At 41.2% G+C, this 18,987-nt stretch overlaps 1 protein-coding gene across 2 annotated transcripts in view; it reads left to right on the top strand.

The window, feature by feature from the left end:
* Positions 1 to 466: 466 nt before the first annotated feature.
* Positions 467 to 18,987, top strand: part of CTNNB1 (catenin beta 1) — a 31,964-nt gene continuing 13,443 nt past the window's right edge. The window contains exons 1-2 of one of the 2 annotated variants that reach the window (XM_015822849.1): positions 467 to 635; positions 13,383 to 13,441. In XM_015822849.1, the coding sequence (XP_015678335.1) occupies positions 13,429 to 13,441 (13 nt within the window). In that variant the 5' untranslated portion in view covers positions 467 to 635; positions 13,383 to 13,428. Of the gene's footprint in view, positions 636 to 13,382; positions 13,442 to 18,987 lie in introns of those variants that run through there. The other variant, XM_015822853.1, reaches the window with a different exon arrangement.

Below are 18,987 nucleotides of genomic sequence, written 5' to 3'. Positions count from 1 at the left end.
GAAAAACAACATTTCGTCAACAATCTCGTTTTCGCGGCTCCAAATGAGGGGGAGAAAGTGATTATTGTCCTTCTATGATGATCGAATGCAAAGGGTAACCAGTTGTATGGTAGACTTGATCGCGGGAGGTCCCTCTCTGTGAGTGAGAGAGAAACTCCCTGCCCTCCCTCTCTAGCCTCATCACACTCAAATCAGGGCTGAATCCCTGCACTCTTTCTAGCTAGTTCTTCTACAGACTCTGCTTCCTCCTCCACCCCCCCCTACCCACAATTCCTCGTCTTTCCGAAACTACTCTAGCAGTGTCTGGTAAGAGTTTTTTCCCCCCTCGTTTATCTCCCTCCGCCTGGTTATGTTCATGTTTTTATGTGCGCGCGCGCAAACGAAAGAGGAAGGGTAGAGGCGCACTATTTCTCCAACCCCTTTTGTATGTCTATGTGAATGCGCGCGTCCTCCGCACTACTGGGTGGGTTGCCTGTGGAATGCTGCGCTCAAGGCCTGGCGAGGTGGCGGCAGGATACAATCGAGTCCCTGCAGTTGCTATAAGAAGCTCCTTGTGAACGGCGCCATTTTAAGCCTCTCTCACATAGCCTTTCGGTCGGTTTGGCGATAGCGGCCGCGGCGGACGGCGAGGACCGGTACGACTTCGGTAGAAAGAGGAAAGGTGGACATTCTTTGAGTGGCCCGTGCTTGCCCAGAAAAATAGCAAGAGCAACAAAGGAAGTCATAATTGGAGGCGCGACCTGTGCGGGACCTTGCGCTTCGCCTTCCCGCCAGTGTTTGTGCCTCTTCGAGGCTCCTTTTTAATCTTCCTTACGGGTTTCAGGGCGGCTTTTCCTGTCCCGGGGTCGGTTCGGTCGCGTCAATGGGGGTGGAAGAGAAAGATGGAGTATGTTTGTCCACACAGGAAGTGACTGGGTGGGGTAAATAACTCCTGCGATTTCTTTTTTAATGATGAAAATTGAAAGTAGATTCGGATGCTTAAACTAAATCAAAAGCAGTCCAAGGGCGGGAACCAAGGTTTCCTTGAAAGGTGGTGGGGAAGATTCTCCGGGCCCCGTGTGTCTTTTGGAGACTGGGCGGGGGTGGGTTTCATGTGCGGGACGGGGAGTCTCTCTCCACGATACTTCTACACTCCTACTGTCCCTCCTGCGAAGGGGCCTTTGAGCGATCTTGGAGAAGGTAAATGTGAGTCTTGGAAGGATTTTGGGTGGAGAAGTAGTTTGCTTGAGAAAGGCGAAGACGCTGAGCCGAGGTGGAGGTAGGCGGGAAATATTGCCGGAGGACCGAAACTAGCAGTCCCCCACGCTCGAGGCTGATTTGGGGCGGGGGTTTCCTGTGCAGTATCGACTCGAACTGCGGGTAGGTTGGGCGCGGCGGTATAGTTGTAGGACCTGCTGAGACTGAAGGCATTCCTTTCAGATTTACTCGTGGCTTCAGTCTGCAAAGTCAGACTAAAAAGATGGGGGAAGTCTCGGTTTGTTTAAATAGTCTGTACGGCATCGTTGCACTTAGAAACATAGATATCTCTTTCACTGCCGGCTGCTTTCTTGATTAAATGTGCATAATTTGCAGGAGCCCGCGATCTCTACTTAACAACATAGGACGTCTCGAATTTCCGCCGTTCTGAATTCGGGTGTAATAACCGAGACATTTTAAATAGTTAGATGGGTAACTGCGGCGAAGATGGGGGAGAAGAATGGAGGTGTCTCCAACATTGAAGGAAAGATGTTTTGCTGATTGGTGTGCAGGCCGAGGCCCTGGATGTTAATACAGTAGATCCGGCATAGTTAAGATTCCTCAATGAGAAACTTCAGTTTGTGTTGATGTTTATTATTACTCAGAAGTTTGCTGGGTTTTTTTTAAATAAAACACTGTAACATTACTAAGTGTTGTTGCTTGGTTATCTTTTAATATTACTTTTTTTCTAAATGAAGGTTTATAGAGGAAGAATGTAAGTGCAACAGTATCTATTGTCTACAAATTTAGATTGCCCCTGATTATTGCTAATACTGTATTGAACAATCATGGTTTTGAATCTTAAGAGTCTTTTCCCCCCCTTAAAATGACTAAGTGATGAAATCATAAGCGTTTAGAATAAAATAAAGAATTTAATCTGATCCTTAATAAATTTATGTAAAATTCTATATAAAAATGTAATTGAACAAAGTAGGATTTTTCTTTCGATGGATGCATTTAAAAGTTTATTGTGAACTTAATAATTTAATAGTATCTTCTGTTTAATTAAAAGCAGATTTTTAACTCTAAGTAGCGCCTACTTTGAATGAGAAATAGTACCTATATAACTTAACTAGGAGAAAAATATTTATTAGATTTTTGTTAATGCAATCTGACTCAAGAGAGACTGCAGCATTTTCTTGTGGTGTTGAGAGTTAGGTACAGTTTTTGACAAAAATGTATAGTATAATCCTCAAAATTTATTATAGAATGCTGTTTCAGAGCATGTTCCAGCTAATTTATACATATTAGGTAAGTTTTCATCTTCATATTTTACAGCATTTTGTGCACCTTCAGAAAATTGGTTTGTGGATGATGAAAATAAATCTAGAACAGTATGTGCAAGAATCAATGCTAGTGAGGATTAGAATGTTTGTAATACAGTATTTTAGTTTGTTCCACAAATTGACATGAGTGACATACCAAGTTTACTTGGGTTCAAAATGAATTGTGTTTTTTAAGTTTTCCTGTGCTCAGTTCTATTTAAGATAGAATTTAAATGCTGCCTTGTTTGTAAGCAGTAATTGATGATTTACAAGAATCTTATTGGAAATAGTAGTTGGTGAAACACATGAAAAATGATATTATATTCTACCACTTTTGTTTCCAAATTTCAAAATAGAAAATTTCCTCCTTAACTATTTGAAATATTCCATTGTTAGCTATATTACATTTTTGTAATTGGGACTGAGGAACTTGAAACCTGTCAGAGGTGTAATGCAGAGTTTCCAACATCTACAATTAGCATTATCAGTGATGAGTCATACTAGGAATGTAGGGCAGAAAAAATGGACTTCCATAAGTTCTCTCTTTAAGTTGTTGAGAGAAATCTCCTATATGAAGTTATTTAAACTCCTGAAGACTCCATGTTTTAGGCACCTCAAACTTAACCAGCTCTAGCTTATAGATATCTGAGGACATTGAAAGGACTCTCCAACTTTATATTCATGGAGTAAATGAAGTAGTTACTATTTCAATTGTTTCTATGAAATAATATGGATATAAAGAAATCAGTATGATTCCACATAGATATTTTTTGAATGCAGTAGAGCAAATGTGAGCAAATGGCCTCAATGAGTTTTTTACTAAGTTATTTAGTGATTCTACAATTTGTAATCCATGCTATAGATTTTTTACAATCATATTGCTATTTTATAGTAAGGGAGAGAATATCTACATTTAAATGTGCAATTTATTTCATACTATGGATTATTCTTTGTGTATCAGATAAAACAGTTCCTTCTTAATTATTGCATTGGAACTGGCCTCACCTCCTTTGCAGGAGTAAATAGGTGATTTAATTAATATGGTAATTTGTCTCTTGGAACACAGGTAATAGATGGTAGGCCTGCTGCTAACGTTTATCAACAGGAAATCTGTACATAGTTTTTTAACTATGCTTTTGGATATATTGGTGCTAAATCATGAAGATTAAAAAAGAAAACACATTCCCCCATTCCCTGTTTGACAATGAGGTTTTGTAGGCAATGTAATAATGGTGATCTTCAGAGTTGGGAATCAGATTTCCATATTAGGGAAAAATAACATTTCTTATGCAAGCTATTGGTGCCTAACTAGTCTGTAATGGACATTACATGGGGCTACACTTGAAGAGTATTTGGAAATTAAAACTGGTGCAGAATACGGTGGCATGAGTAGTTCTTGGGGCCTCTAGGTTGGGTCATTATACCGCTGTTCCACAAGCTGCATTGGCTGCTGGTTTGCTTCCAAGTACAATTCAAGTTGTTGATTATCATCTTTAAAGCCTTCATGGCATGGTTCTAGGCTCTCTCGCTCCATTGGGATTGGTCCGCCGCACCCATGCCAATAGAAAGGGCATGCTGCAGAAATTATTGTTAAGGAATTTTGGCTAGTGGGGTCCAGGAGAAGAGTCTTTTCTGCCATGCCTCCTTCCCTTTGGAATATCTTTCCTATCCAGATGGGATCTGCTTCCATCCTTCTGACCTTCCATAGGGCCTAAAGATCTAGCTGTGCCAGTTGGCCTGGGGCCCCAAAGGGGAGAATATAACTCTGGTGGAGGTAAGCTATTCAGTTAAGAGAAGATCCCCTCACCTCTCCCAATGCACTTCATGGTCTCTTCTCCCCCCCCCATCTTTAAATGATTATTTGTTTTATCAATTGAATGTTTACTGGTTTAAATGTTCATCTCGATTAGATGAATGCAGACAATCAAACTCCATTTAGAAATAAAACACAAAAGTTGTATAAGCCAATGTTAACTACAAAAGACCATGCATAAAGCTATTATTGACCAATTCATGTTTTACACAACTGGTTTAAAACACATCCTACAGATGTCTGGTAAAATCAACCAGGTTGAATTAGATCATTGGGTAATTTTTGGAAATTTCAAGAGTTAGCATTAATTGTGGCTTAAATGTCCTGGAATTGCAAATTTAAGTTTTCTTTATTGTATGTAATAGAGAAACTTATTTATGTCCTAAAGATACTCAGAATTTTAGGGGTTTTTTTTGCATTTCAACATAGTTATACATAAGTTTACAAGGTTGATAAGAAACCATTTATCAAATATAGCACTAGATTAGAAGTGCTTTAAATGATGTTAGAAGTACTTATTGACACTATATATATAATGATTCAGTGTCAGGGCTGTTAAATGTTTTATTTAAACTGGTTTGATAGATTGGGCAAGCACTTACATATTATATTTAGGATGATCAGTAAATGCTCTACATAGAACTATAATGCAAGATTTGACTTGAATAGTATTTTTTTTTAAAGACTTAAAAAAGGAACAGCCGATTCATGGATTCCAGTGCATGAAGGCTTCAAGACCTTGCTAGGCCGAATAGACTTCCAGGTGGTAACAATATAGTTTTAAAAAATTACATCTGAGATGTCAGATTTCTGACTGTACAATATAGTCCATATGTTGTGATTACAATAAATACAGTTCTCAGCAGTGGCAGTTCTTGTGTAAATTTGCAGAAAACTAAAATATCTCAGCAATCAATTTGGTTGTTTTACTTCTATGAGAGATTTGGGTTGAAAGGATATTCATTTGATGATTTAACTTCCACATCTGAGGAACAATTTGGGTATGAAAAAGTTTGAAAGAAACTTGTTTAAAATTAAATATATTTTATAGGTGATTAAATTTAAATACTGCATTATGTACTTTCAAATTAGCACAGCATTCAAACAGCAAAAGGGCTTAGTAGATTAGTCTTCATATCAGAACATATGAATTGGAATAAGACAGAATTAGTTTATAGTTAATTAAAATGGTATATAGAACTTTGCTAATTAAAGTAAGACTATAGAAGTAATAACTCCTTTTGTGATTAAATAGTTGTATAGTAGTAATTGTAATAAGTAGTTGTATAATAGTAGAGCATTAATTAGGTTTCAGTTATTTAAATAACTGAGTCTTCTTAAATGGATTTTTTTAAACTCCAGTTTCCAATTTAATGTTTACTTGTAATTCAAAAATTGTATACTTTATGTGCCACACCTTATATAGTACCTCTTTGTTTTGTATGCAACGTGCTCTTTTTATCCATAAGAAATATCGTTATAAAATTTGCATTGTGTATTGTCAAGAAGATGGTAATGCAAAAGTATAGACTACTCCTTGTTTAATAGCAACTCACCCATCAAAAATTGGGGGCCAGGTTTCATAGAAACAGATTACCTTGGTGATTCTGCATCTTCTGAATACTCGTGGACTTCAACTCCCAGACTTCCCGAGCCTCTCCCTTTCCCCTCAGCATGGCTGGCTCAGGAATTCTGGGAGTTGAAGTCCACGAGTCATAAAAGAGCCAAGGTTGCCTACCTCTGCCCTAGAGCAATCTGAATGGAGGAAGCAGTGGTCAAAATAGGAAGATCTCAAAAGCTTGAACAAAATTAGAAACGGCGGCTGGACAGCACTTTTAAGAATGTCTCCCTATGATTATAGGCTAATGCAGAAATTTTCTGTACAAAGAGCTTTTGATGGGGTTGGAGGAATGGTTGTCTGCTTAATGTCCTTTACACACCTAAGACAGAAAAGAAAACAGTGGTATGTGCAGGAAAGCACATGAAGAATGAGAATGGTTACAGGTATGACAACTATGTTCTCAGCTTTCTCCCTTCCCCTATAATGAAAGAAAGAAACATCAAAAATGTCTCATCTTGCATAAAGTGAATTGATGCATTTCTTTCGCCAGCTTCTGATGAGTGGGGAGGAGGGGAGGGGTGAAGTTTTCCAATCTTTGCAAATTTAAAGCATTACAGATCTCCCTAATACAAAGAATTTTAACATCTGGAGTTCTTATTACCTGTCCTGTTCCTTACCATCATATTTATTCTCACTCCCCTTTTGAACTAGCAGACTTGATTGCTAGAAGTATTTATTTTTTGTGGTGGCTGGATGTTACACAGATCTTCTAAATAACCTGCAAAAGACAGCATGCAGAAACTCAATCAGCAAAGCCTTGGGTTTGGGCTAATAGTTGTCCCTTTCAAGTCCCTTTCTGGGATGGATGTTAGTCTTTCTTGCTTCTAGAAAGAATACACCATTTCCCAGTTTGAAGCCTAGCTATTATTTTTAGGGTATAATACCCACTTTGTCTGAACTTGCCAGTTAAATGTTTAACCTGGAAATCACCAATATTAGTAGCTCCTAATATCAGCCTGGGAGGGCAGTGAAACAGCAATTTCAAAGTGGATCGAAGGGCTATACGATATTTCTAGGACATCATCTGAACTGCTAGTCATATAACCAGTTTGTCATAATCTTCACATCCAGTTCTGTGTGCCAATTTCAGCAGCATAAACACTGAAATACTGAAAATTTACAATATATAATAGTTATAAACAGTGATAAAGTACCCCTTTTTTCCCAGATAACAAGCCAGAGGCTCAGAAAGGGGCCATGAGTCAACAATCCCTCCAAAACCCTAGAATCTTTGGAACAGAGCATCCTATCAGAATAAATTTTTAGATCTTTCCTAGAGGGCAGACAGTTCAACTCAAACTTGCACAGGAGTTACTGTTACCGCATCTTTGGAGAATGCTCCTTTTATTGTGCTACTTCAATGAAAGCACATATTTTAGGATTAGATGCACTGAACAAGGCCATATTATAGACCATATCTAGAAAGGTGTGGCTTTTTCTCTTTTGCCCTGGAAGATAGGAACAGAACCAGTGATTTGAACCTGCAGATTCTGGTTAGATGCTTTACCACATCTTGTACCAAGAAGGGGATTGGATTAGATAATTTTTGAAGCCACTTCCAACTTTGATCCTATGAAAGAAGATAATGGTCAATCAATCATGTATTCTGAATACATGAATGCAATCATGTATTCTGTTTCCTATTTTTATATATATACACTTTCTAAATTTGAACTTGCATTGTTACCAGTTACCTCAAATACATGTCTTAAGAGCCAGTGGTGGCACAGTGGTTTATTGTAGGCTAATTCTGCTGATTGCCAGCAGTTGATTCTCACCGGCTCAAGGTTGACCCTTCTGAGGTTGGTAAAATGAGAACCCAGTTTGTTGGGACAATATGCTGACTTTGTAAACCGCTTAGAGAAGGCTGTATAGCACTATGAAGCAGTATATAAATCTAAGTGCTATTGCTAATCCCATATGCTAATAATGAAGACAGGCTGTTCCAATTTTGTTTAAAAGATCCTTGTAGATACTTGCACATTATAATTGTGAGAATAACTTTTACCAAAAGACAGATGGAGTTTGAAAAGAATCTCCAGAAAAGATAATGTCACTTTAAACAGTTGGGAGATGGAATACATTAGTATTTTTTAGTATCAAGTGAGAGGTTCAGACAAAATGTACTACCTGCTTGAAGGAGCTTGTTTGCCATTCAAAAATATTGTTGCCAGTGATGAGTACTTTGTTCCAGTATTTGTTAAATAATTTAAGAGTAGGGTCATCCCTGTTAGTTATATGGCATATATTTATGGCAGGTCCATTGCTTACTATGACAATGCATCCCCGATTGAATGAGTCCAAATAACATTTTAAGGGTGATGCTGATATATCTAATTCTTTCCTTTTTAGCTGGAGACTTATTTGTTTATGGAACTGTTGGCTAATCCTGTTAGGCTGCTACTTTTGATGTTAATAGGTATTATAGTCTTAAGACTGTGATGTGGCACGCAGAGCCCTCTCTGTGGGCACGCGCACCATCACCCCAATCCTAGGCCTTCAGCTGGGTTGTATAAAACCTTTTTGCTTTAGGCCTCCCCCACAAAAAAAAGGTTCAATCAATCAATTTCAACTTCTCACAGAAAAAAAAAAGATCTCACAAAGTTGGAATTGATTGATTGAACTTTTTAGTCCCACCCAGTCTGCCGTTACCACTGTAGCCACGCCCATTCAATGGGCCATACACACCCAATGGGCCATGCCCACATGGTATTCAACTATACATAAGTGGGTTTTGGGTTGCAGTTTGGGCACTCGGTCTCTAAAAGGTTCGCCATCACTGTTCTAAGATAATTTCATCATAGAACCTGTCTTAGTTGGAAAGCTAAGCTGTGTTTGTATTAATCTGTTGCTCTTCTTTAAAACATTTTTAAAGATAAAGGCTACAATCAAGTGATGCCTGATCAATATTAATCAGACATGCTCTGCTGTCTGATTTATGAACACTGAAAGATGAAGTGAGGAGTTTAAAAAAGCAAATTAAAAGTTATAATTATGTCAGTCAGAAACATCAAAATTTTATGTTTTCTCATTAGTTTTACAAGTAAAATAAAGTCAAAATATTCTGTCCCAAACATAAGTGTCATTATGATCTGGACATTGATGAATCTTTTCTGTTGCCATTTTTACCATAAGTTATGCTGAATATAAAAAAAAAATTCTGGGATATGTAGATAAATTTTATATCACCTGCCCTTTTCAGATTGTAACACAAAAACTACAAAGCAGAACATTTTTGCGTGCTTGTCTGTAAAACACCAACCCTTAGTTTAGGTAAGCCACTTATTTACAATGCATATTTTTAAAGACCATCTTACTAAATTAAAATATATTTTATTAAATTGTTATTGGCCATAATATTTGTAAAAATGAAATATTGGTTCTTTACATTAAAAACTCCATTCTAAAATGTATCCGATAAAAAACATAGATTAAAAATATTTAATATTTAATTCAGACAAATATTAACATAGAATTTTAAAAATTAGAGCTTACATATATAGCGCACTGCAATAATCCAGGCATGTTATTTTGAAATTCAAAATATTTTTATTTAAAACTAATACAGATTTCCTGAAATCTGATCTACCCAAAACTATCTCTTCATTTGCACCAGTATGTCCACTTTCCTAAATTGAAGGTCCTTGTTCAGTTGAGAGAAGAAAGGGAGTTGGAGACAAAATGATTTGTTATGCCAGTTTCTGGTCTCGAGTGGGCCAATCATACTTTCCAGCCTAAGTATCTCAAGACAATTATATTACGAAAAGCCTTGAACTCCTATATAAAAGACAGGATATAAATTAAAAATATATATTCATGGCTAAAGTAGATTTATTTATATCTTTTGAATAATGTGCTTGTAACTGATGAGGAATAGTTTTTTCCGCCAATAAAATGTTTTGGTTATGTTAGCTTTCCTTTAAACAATACAGTACTAGTGAATGTCCATTTGAAGTAAATTAAAATATTTTTCTTAAATGAAAAAGGCTTGTGGAGAAAGGGAGTAAAAAAGGCATAGTTACTAATTTTTACATGGGTGGAGAATTAAACAATGTAGTTTGATGATGTAATCCATTAGTTGGCCTCTGGCACTTGCTCAACCAGTTTGCATGGTGCTTAGTGTGCCATAGAAACCCTGTGTGTGGTGAATGTTTTTTATAGTTATGTCTGCAGTTAGAAACTAAAAGCATTATTGCAATGTCTGCTTGGGCCAGATGAGAAAATTATGGTTTATGTGGAGAATACATGATTAGTCTGAGAAAATCTTTATTTGCTTATAAGTTTATTGAATAAAAAAGTTAAATGATATTTAACAATTTCCAAGTCTTTAGCTCACATATCTAACAAAACCATGTATCGTGATTTGCAAACATCAGGGTTCATAGTATGGTTGCATAGGTTGCAGTTGCATAGTATGACTGAAGAACTTAAGTAGTATATTGTAAATAGTGATAATTTAATCTTAAAAACATTTGAGATTTAATATGAAATTATAGGATAATAATGATTACATTTATATAGCTGCCCATCTTAAATCAAAATTGGGCAGTTTACAATCGAAAATTAAAATAATACATACAGCACTAAAAACAAAAGTAATATGCAAGATAGGGTGTAGGTAATCCTTGATTTATAACTACAATTGAGCCCAAAAATTATATTGCTAAATGAGAAGTTTTGCCCCATTTTACGTCTTTTCTTTCCACGTTTGTTAAGTGAATCACTGCAGTTGTTAAATTAGTAACATGGTTGTTAAGTAGATCTGGTTTCCCCATTGACTTTGCTTGTCATAAGGTTGCAAAAGGAGATCACATGACCCTGGGACAATGTGACCATCATAAATATGAATCAGTTGCCAAGCATGCAAATGTAAATCACAAGACCCTGAGGATGCTGCAACAGTCATAAGTGTGAAAAATGGTCATAAGTCACTTTTTTTTAGTGCTGTTGTAACTTTGAACGATCAATAATGAACTGCTTGTAAGCTGAGGAATACCTGTACAAGTATTTTAGTAAGAATTTTGTATATAATAAAAACTCATAAATTGCATATGTCACCAATATTATAGTTTATTTAGCTTAAAAACTTTTTCTTGCCTGGAACAGTTTTTTTTTAATGTGACAAATGGTGATTTTGCTGACTGGTTCAATTAAACATAAAATTATTTAACTCTTCAGAGTGTGCTGCTGATAATTTCATACTGAAGAAAAGAAAGCAGTAACATGTCTGGAGTACAGTCCAGGGACAGTTGTTGAATAAAGAACAGTATTTTAAACACACATCTTGTGTTGAGGAAATCTAGACAAACTAGTTCCTAGTTTTTTCAAACACCTACGTTTATAATATTCAAAGTTGTAAATTGAAGCTTCATTTAGGATAGGTCAGCAGTCAGATATGGCTGCTGAGGTTCTTATATTGAAAATCTGGATTGACTGGTAAACCAATTAATGAACAGGTTTAGTTCAGTTGTCTTACTGGATTTTCTTGTTAGAAGGTTTCATGTAGAAGTTTTCACTTAATTCAAATTTGAATATCTGAAAGCTGTGTGTGTGTGTGTAATCAGAAATTAATATCTTGCCAACATAATTGGAAGTGACTTAGAAAATATAGTCAAACTATTTCATAAATCAAATTGATCCAGTTTGGTGTAGTGGTTAAGGCACTGTGCTAGAAACCAGGAAGTTTACAAACTGGGAGACCATAAATTCTAGTTTTGCTTTAAGCATAGAGCCATCTGGCTGATCAAGTTCTGGATTAGAAAGCAATTAAGAGTTCCATGCTATGCTACAGTTATTCGCTCTAAAGTTATTCAGTGCTATGCTCAAGTTAGTCACAAGCTGAGTTAAAAATGAATTTTTAACATAGCTTGTGAATAACCTGAGCATGGGAGATATTGCATAATTATTACAATGTCAATAATGCTTCCCCAAATACTCCTAGATTATAGGAGAAAGTTTTACTTTTGGAAATATGACAGCAAGGAAATTATTTTGATATATAAAGTGTTTCAAGGGCATGTTAGAGATACATGCTTTTTTGTCCAGCAGAATGTGAATATAACTTGAGTTTACTATACCTATCTTTTCAAGTCCTTATCCCATTTCTTTGAGCAATAAGCTGTTCCATGACGTACTCTATTTGGGCTTGGTTTCCTTTGGAAGGAAGCAAAATAAACTTAACTTGACGAACAGTTATATACAGTACCCAGCCAGCATCCACTACTTTAAATAAAATCTCTATAAAGCGGCAACTCTAGTCTTACCAAATACTGATTGGGCAAGACCTGGCTTAACTGTGAGAGGGACCTTGGAATCCTAGTGGACGATCACTTGACCATGAGCCAGCAGTGTGCAGCAGCAGCCAAAAAAGCTAATACAATACTGGGTTGTATAAACAGAGGCATAGAATCAAGATCATGCAAAGTATTAGTACCGCTTTATAAAACCCTAGTAAGATCACACCTGGAATACTGCAGCCAATTTTGGTCACCATATCACAAAAAAAATGTTGAGAGTTTGGAAAAAATTCAGAGAAGAGCAACTAAGATGATCAAAGGCCTGGAGAATAAAACATATGAAGAATGGCTACAGGACTTGGGTTTGGCTAGTCTAAAGAAAAAAGAAATAGGGGAGACATGATAGCAGTGTTCCGGTATCTGAGAGGCTGCCACAAGGCAGAGGGGGCCAGGTTGTTCACCAAAGCACCAGAGGGAAGGACGAGAAACAAAGGTTAGAAACTGATCAAAGAGAGAAGCCATCTGGAATTAAGGAGAAACTTCCTGACAGTGAGGACAATCAACCAGTGGAACTGCTTACCCCCAGAAATCGTGGGCGCTCCATAAATGGAGATTTTTAAGAAGAGGCTAGACATTCACCTGTTTGAGACGGTATAGGTTCTCCTGCTTGAGCAGGGGGCTGGACTAGAAGACCTCCAAGGTCCCTTCCAGCTCTATTCTATTTGTCCAGCTAGTAGTTTTGTATATCTGACAGCCTCTAAATCAGAGTTTTTAACAAGTGGTCCATAGATTTTGAGAGTTGACAACTTGGATAGGAAAAGAAATTACTATTTTATTTTTTACTAAACTTTAACTGAATTTAGCTTTAATTCAGTAAAGAATGTAGGCAATAAAGCAATTTATTGTCTCTCAATTCCAAAAATAATCATTAACTTCAATATATCTAAAATTACTTGCATTAATTTTTAATATTTTGATAACTGTATTTGGGCACAGTTTTTCCTTTAAAACAATTATATTATTATGTGTTTGCTACTTTTTTTTAAGGAATCAGTTTTCACCAGATTCTTAAAGGGGTCTTTGGCCCAAAGAGACTAAGAACTCTTTCTCTAAATAAATTATGCTGCTTCTTAAGTAAACATTTACTTGATTTTATAATCAGAAACTTAAAACTAAGTTAACTTAATTATATTTCTGTCTTTCTGTTTTAGGGTCTGAAGTGCAACAGACCCCAGTTCTTGGAATATATAAAAAAAGATGGCAACTCAAGGTATGGATTAGTATAATCAAGTTCAAATGGAAATTAAATAAATTGTGATCACTTGGGTGTAAATGCCAATTTTCAGTTCTTATAAATAGTAAGAAATTGAATTTATATATGAAATTACATCTAAAATTCTACTAGTTTTAACAACTTGATTTGATGTTTAATGATAAACAGAACTAGTACCTGTTCTGCTTTGCACCATTGTAGAGATGCTCAGTCATTTAACCTTAAGTGGAATTTTAAAGTAACTATTTAAAAAAAATAGTGAAACATAGGTATGCACTTTTAATGGAAAAAAGTTGTTTTGGATATGAAACATATCACAGTGTTCCAAATCTAGAACCCTCGTTGTTTAAATGAAATCTGGATGAGGCAAAGAGGGCAAAGCTAATGTCAATCATCTTCTCCTCCCCTCTACAGTTCACAGCACAATGTATCCGATTAGCCTATCTATCCCATTTTCTCACTGCCTTTTTTTCTTAGCCATCATCACAAACATCTCAGTGTAATATAGTCATCTCTTATACTCTGAAAGGAAATCCCATAATTTATCACAAAAGGTTTTTGTAAGATAATATATAATTCTCCAGCACCAGAGATGGAGAATCCACCAATGGGTTAGCTCTGCCTTCCTGCCCATTAGACCAAGTCAGCCAAACTTGCCACGCCTGTCTTGGGATAAGCCATCCCAGTCTTGACTTGGTCTTCAGCCCAGATGGACGTGGCAAATTTGGCTCCCGGTCTAAGGCAGGTAGTAGAGACTAATACATTGGTGGATTCTGTTCTCTTCACACTCACAGCTTTTTCAGCAGTGCTGGGATCAGCGCTGGGTGAAATAGTCTGTAGGAGGCTCAGGGAGTAGGTCTTTCCCAGATCTGAGGCTTTTGGTGAGGCTCCAGCTCCCTCCAAAAGGGGAAAGCCCTCATCAGCTGTTCAGCGCTGGGATCAGTGTTGCAGCCGAAGCCTATCAAGATCTCCCAGAGGGTGGGGATTTCCCCTCCGTCCCATCACTGAACTGAGAAACTGGCTGGGTTTCTGCTCCGTCGGATCGGCGGCCGCCATCTTTTCGGATCCCTTTCTTGCCGGCTTTCCTCTGTTGCTTCAAGCAGCCGCTGTGCTTCTCATTTCTTCGGATGAGGGACTCAAATGACGCGCCAGAGCCTTACCTTTCTCTTCGCCCTCAAGCGACCACTGTACTGAACCGAGCGGTTGCCTCGCCGCTGCGCCTGTTTGTCCCGGTCACCATTTTGGACGCTGGGACACACCGCGACAGCAGGAGGCACTTCCATCATGTTCAATTTTCCCACCATTTGAGCAGAAGTCTTTGTGAGCAACTATCACTTCTTCATGCCGAACTGTTCTGGTCGCCATTTTGGCTGCCAGAATAAACGCGGCAGCGGATCAGGCCGAGTAATCTCTGGTGGAGGTTTGAGCCTGATACAAGGATTGGTCCCTCTTTCTCCTCCTGAAGGAATGGAGAGCCGCGTGGCTGCAGAGGCCATTGCCAGCGGTTCATCTTGATCAACAGTCCCCCCTCCTATTAAAAAACCCCTATTGCAACGACCCGCTAACATTTGGGCCCACGCATAATCCTCAAAATTCTAATTCTCACAACTCATAAATAAATAAATAATTTAAAAAAATTCAGATTCATTATCCTAATTCATTGCACAATTCTTCAAAGCTCTCTGGTGCAACTCATTGCCTTGACCACAATTGTAGCATTATCAGGCGATCTACGAGCAAGCAGGTTCGCCGCGGCCGTAGACAAGACCGTACCCCAAAGGGGGGGGACAAGCAGCCCGCTTCTTCTACCGGTCAGGTGGTCAGGAGAGCAGGACGACTAATTCCCTGCTTTACCTGCTCAGCCTATCTCGCCAACTGATCCCCTGCCAGAGCTCCCTCTTGGTACCGCTGAGATAGCTCACCTCAGGATGGAGGACTCCATGGTGTCTCAACCTAAGAACACCGCCTCCCCACCCACCAGCCGCAAAAGGCAGAAATCCTCCAAGCAGGAGGTAGGATCAAGGCCAAGACCATTTCTGGAAGGAAACCTTCCAAGTTGGCAGAGAAACAGGCTAGCAGAAGGCACCAGGCTTTGAAGAAAGAATTCTCCAAAGTGCAGAAGCAGGCCAGGGCAAAGGCGGAGCAAACAGATGACGCGCTCTTCGATCTCCCTTATCCCTCCTCTCAAGGGGTCTGGTTCCCGGAGGGGAACCCTCTTCTGGGATGGATCAGGTCCAATCGATCCAACAACCATCACTGTCACTGCGGGTCATACATTCGACCCCAGAGGCCACCTTCACCCCCACAGCAGCAGGGGTCAGGGGGGCTGAGCCCGAGGGATCTCCTTCTGAGGATTGGCTCCAAACCCTGATCACTCAGGCGGTTGACGGCGCTTGCCGCCAGGTCCCACCACGAGCCAAGACCTGAATCCTTGGCTTCCATACCCCCACCCTTCTTTCAGTCAGGTACACCCAATTACCAGGGTCCTTTCTCTCCACCCCGATCCTATCATAGCAGGGCCTCATCCCCTATGGAGGATGATCAACCTGACATGTCTTGGTGGGAGGAGGAAGACCTCCCCCCCGACCCTCCTCCATTTGGGGGGCTATTCAACCTGGCCTTTTTCCTTCCACTGCTCTGCAGAGCCAGCTCCACGGCCAACATAGGTCCTGATCAGATCCCACAGCCAGACCCACCACCCAGTTCAGATTCGAACCCGGTGTTTTTTGAACCTGTCATGACCCAGCACCACGTCCCTTACCCGGCACTCTTTCGCAACGCAATCCGGAAACAATGGGCATCACCTGGCACCTTTCCCCCCTTGGGGGGAACGGACAGAAAACTATTCAGTGCAGTGCCAGACCTGTCACAGGATCTCGAGGTGCCAACGGTGGATGAACCCTTTGGTCCCCTCTTGTCCTCATCCACAGTGTCGGGGGATATGGCAGAGGTGCTAAAGGCCGATGACAGGAGATGGGAACTGACATTCCGCAGGACTCACCAGGAGGCGGCGTGGGTGTTAAGAGCTGCCACCTGTGCATCCTTCTTTGCCAGAACCTCCTTACTCTGGTTCCGCCAACTACAAGCCAGGCTCCCTCAGGAGGAGGTACGTACCCAACAAGACCTGAGCAAGCTTGTTGCAGCATTGGAGTATGTCTCAGATGCCACGCTACATGCGGCCAGGTTCTCATCTAGAACTATAGCATCCAACGTTTCAGCACACAGGATGCTATGGCTCAGACACTGGCAAAACGACCCAAAGGCCAAGTGGCGTCTAGCTACGGCCCCTTATTAGGGTGGTCAACTGTTCGGAGAAGCCCTGGCTCCTTATTTGACCAAAAATAAGGACAAGCGGAAGGTGTTGGTCTACTCCAGCAGATGGGCCGACAGGTGTGCAAACCCGTACGCCCGCAGGCAGTCCTTTCGGCCAGGAATGGGCACAGGCCTCCCTCAGCCTTCCCGCCCCTTCATGGCCAGACAGGATCGTCCATCAGACAGGACCGGCCCCAGACCCAGGCATCAATTCCAGAGCAAATGGCCCTTCCGAGGGGGGGTCGTCCCTATAGAAGGTCCAAGTGACTCTCGAGCTGCTCCCCCCATAGGTGGCAGGCTGGTGCTCTTCCCACCAGTGGGAAGCCACCACCACAGATTCCTGGGTTTGCCAAACCATTCGATACGGCCTGTCCCTGGAATTCGTGTCCAGTCCCCCAGGGCGCTTCATTTCTTGCCCTCATCAAGGAACCCCGTCAAAAGCAGCCTCATGCGAGAGGCCATTTGACACCTCCTGGAGATAAAAGCCATAGAACAGGTGCCGGCCGGACAACTGGGGCGGGGATTCTACTCCATCCTCTTCGTGGTTCCCAAAGTCTCGGGGGGGGGGGATGGAGGGCAATTCTAGAGCTCAAAGGTCTGAATCATCATATCGCATATCGAAAGATGCAAACCCTTCACTCTATCTTGGGCAGCATAAGGAACGGGAATTTCCTGACATCCATAAACCTCATGGAAACGTACCTCCACATCCCCATCTTCCCCAACCACCGGCAGTTCCTCAGATTCTGCTAAGCGGGCCATCACTACCAAAACAGGGCCCTTCCGTTCGGCCTCTCATCAGCTCCAAGGGTGTTCACCAAGGTCCTGGCGATGTTGGCTGCACACCTACAAATGGTACCGGCGCGCCTCCAGTGTTACCTGGACGACATTCTCATTCAGTCATCCTCCCTTCAGGCCACCCGGTCGGACCTAACGTCGATCAAGGTCCTTCAGGAGCACAGGTTCTCGGTGAACTTTCAGAAAAGTCAGACCGTCCCCTCCACCCGACTCCTACACCTGGGTGCTGTCATAGACACACTCAGTTGTCAGGCCTACCTGTCACAGGAGCGTCGGGACAGCATCCGGACCCTGGCCCTCAGGGTTCGCAGGGAACAAGTAGTACCACTGGTCCTGATTTCCCAGCTCCTGGGAATGATGGTCTCGTGCATTGCAATAGTCCCTTGGGCCAGACTGTATTCCAGGGACCTCCAATGGTTCCTCCTCCCCTTCCAAAGGCTGGGCATCAGCTCTTCCAAACCAACGGGTAAGGGTCCCCCCCAAACCCTGTGTTCTCTCAGGTGGTGGTCCTCGCCAGCAGTAGCCAGAGGGTCACACTTCAAGGAACCCGCCCGGTTCACGCTTATGACGGACGCCAGTGTGTTTGGCTGGGGAGCACACCTGCAGTCTCAATTGGCCCAGGTACAATGGTCCCACGCAGATCTGAAACACAATATCAATTGATTGGACCTCAGAGCCATACACCTGGCCCTCCGCTACTTCCGCAACGGTGGTGATGCAACACATACTAGTCCTCATGGACAACGTGACGGCAAAGGCCCACGTGAACTGGCAAGGGGGGACCCAATCCAGGGCCCTCATGACCGAAGCCCAGGCATTGGGCTCCTGGGCAGAGACCAACCTGTCCTCCCTCAGGGCCGAACACATCTCGGGAGGCGAATCGACAAGTGGATTTTCTCAGCAGGTCGACTGTAGACCATTCGGAATGGCGCCTGCATCCGGACCTCTTCGTGGAAATAGCACAGAGGTTTGGACAACCAGTCATAGACTTGTTCGCTTCACTGGCCAATTCCCAACTTCCAAGGTTCTTCTCCCGGTTTCCATCCCCAGGGGTGGAGGGAGCGGACATTCTCAGATGCCCATGGCCGGGGGAACTGCTTTACGCGTTTCCACCCTCCCTCTGATTCCAGCAACCATCCGCAAGATGTTGCAGGAACGGGCAAAGGTCATACTTGTGGCCCCGCGTGAAGACCGTGGTTCGCCGACCTAGTGAACCTCTCCAGCTCCTCTCCATGGAGGATTCCCCCGGACTGCGTGTCTCTCAGCCAGGGAGTTCTACAACACCCAGAACCCCAGTGGCTGCAGTTAGCCGCCTGGCACTTGAGCACCGGATCCTGAGCAGGGAATCATACTCCACAAGAGTAATTTCCATGATTCAGGCCTCCTGCCGACAAATCGCATCTATGACTCCACATGGAGGAATTTTTGCAATT

This window comes from Protobothrops mucrosquamatus, unplaced genomic scaffold (assembly GCF_001527695.2).
Source record: "Protobothrops mucrosquamatus isolate PMUCROS unplaced genomic scaffold, P.Mucros_1.0 scaffold_177, whole genome shotgun sequence".
Taxonomy (NCBI): Eukaryota; Metazoa; Chordata; class Lepidosauria; order Squamata; family Viperidae; genus Protobothrops; species Protobothrops mucrosquamatus.
The sequence above is the reverse complement of the archived record's forward strand: the minus strand, read 5'-3'. Positions and strand labels throughout refer to the sequence as shown.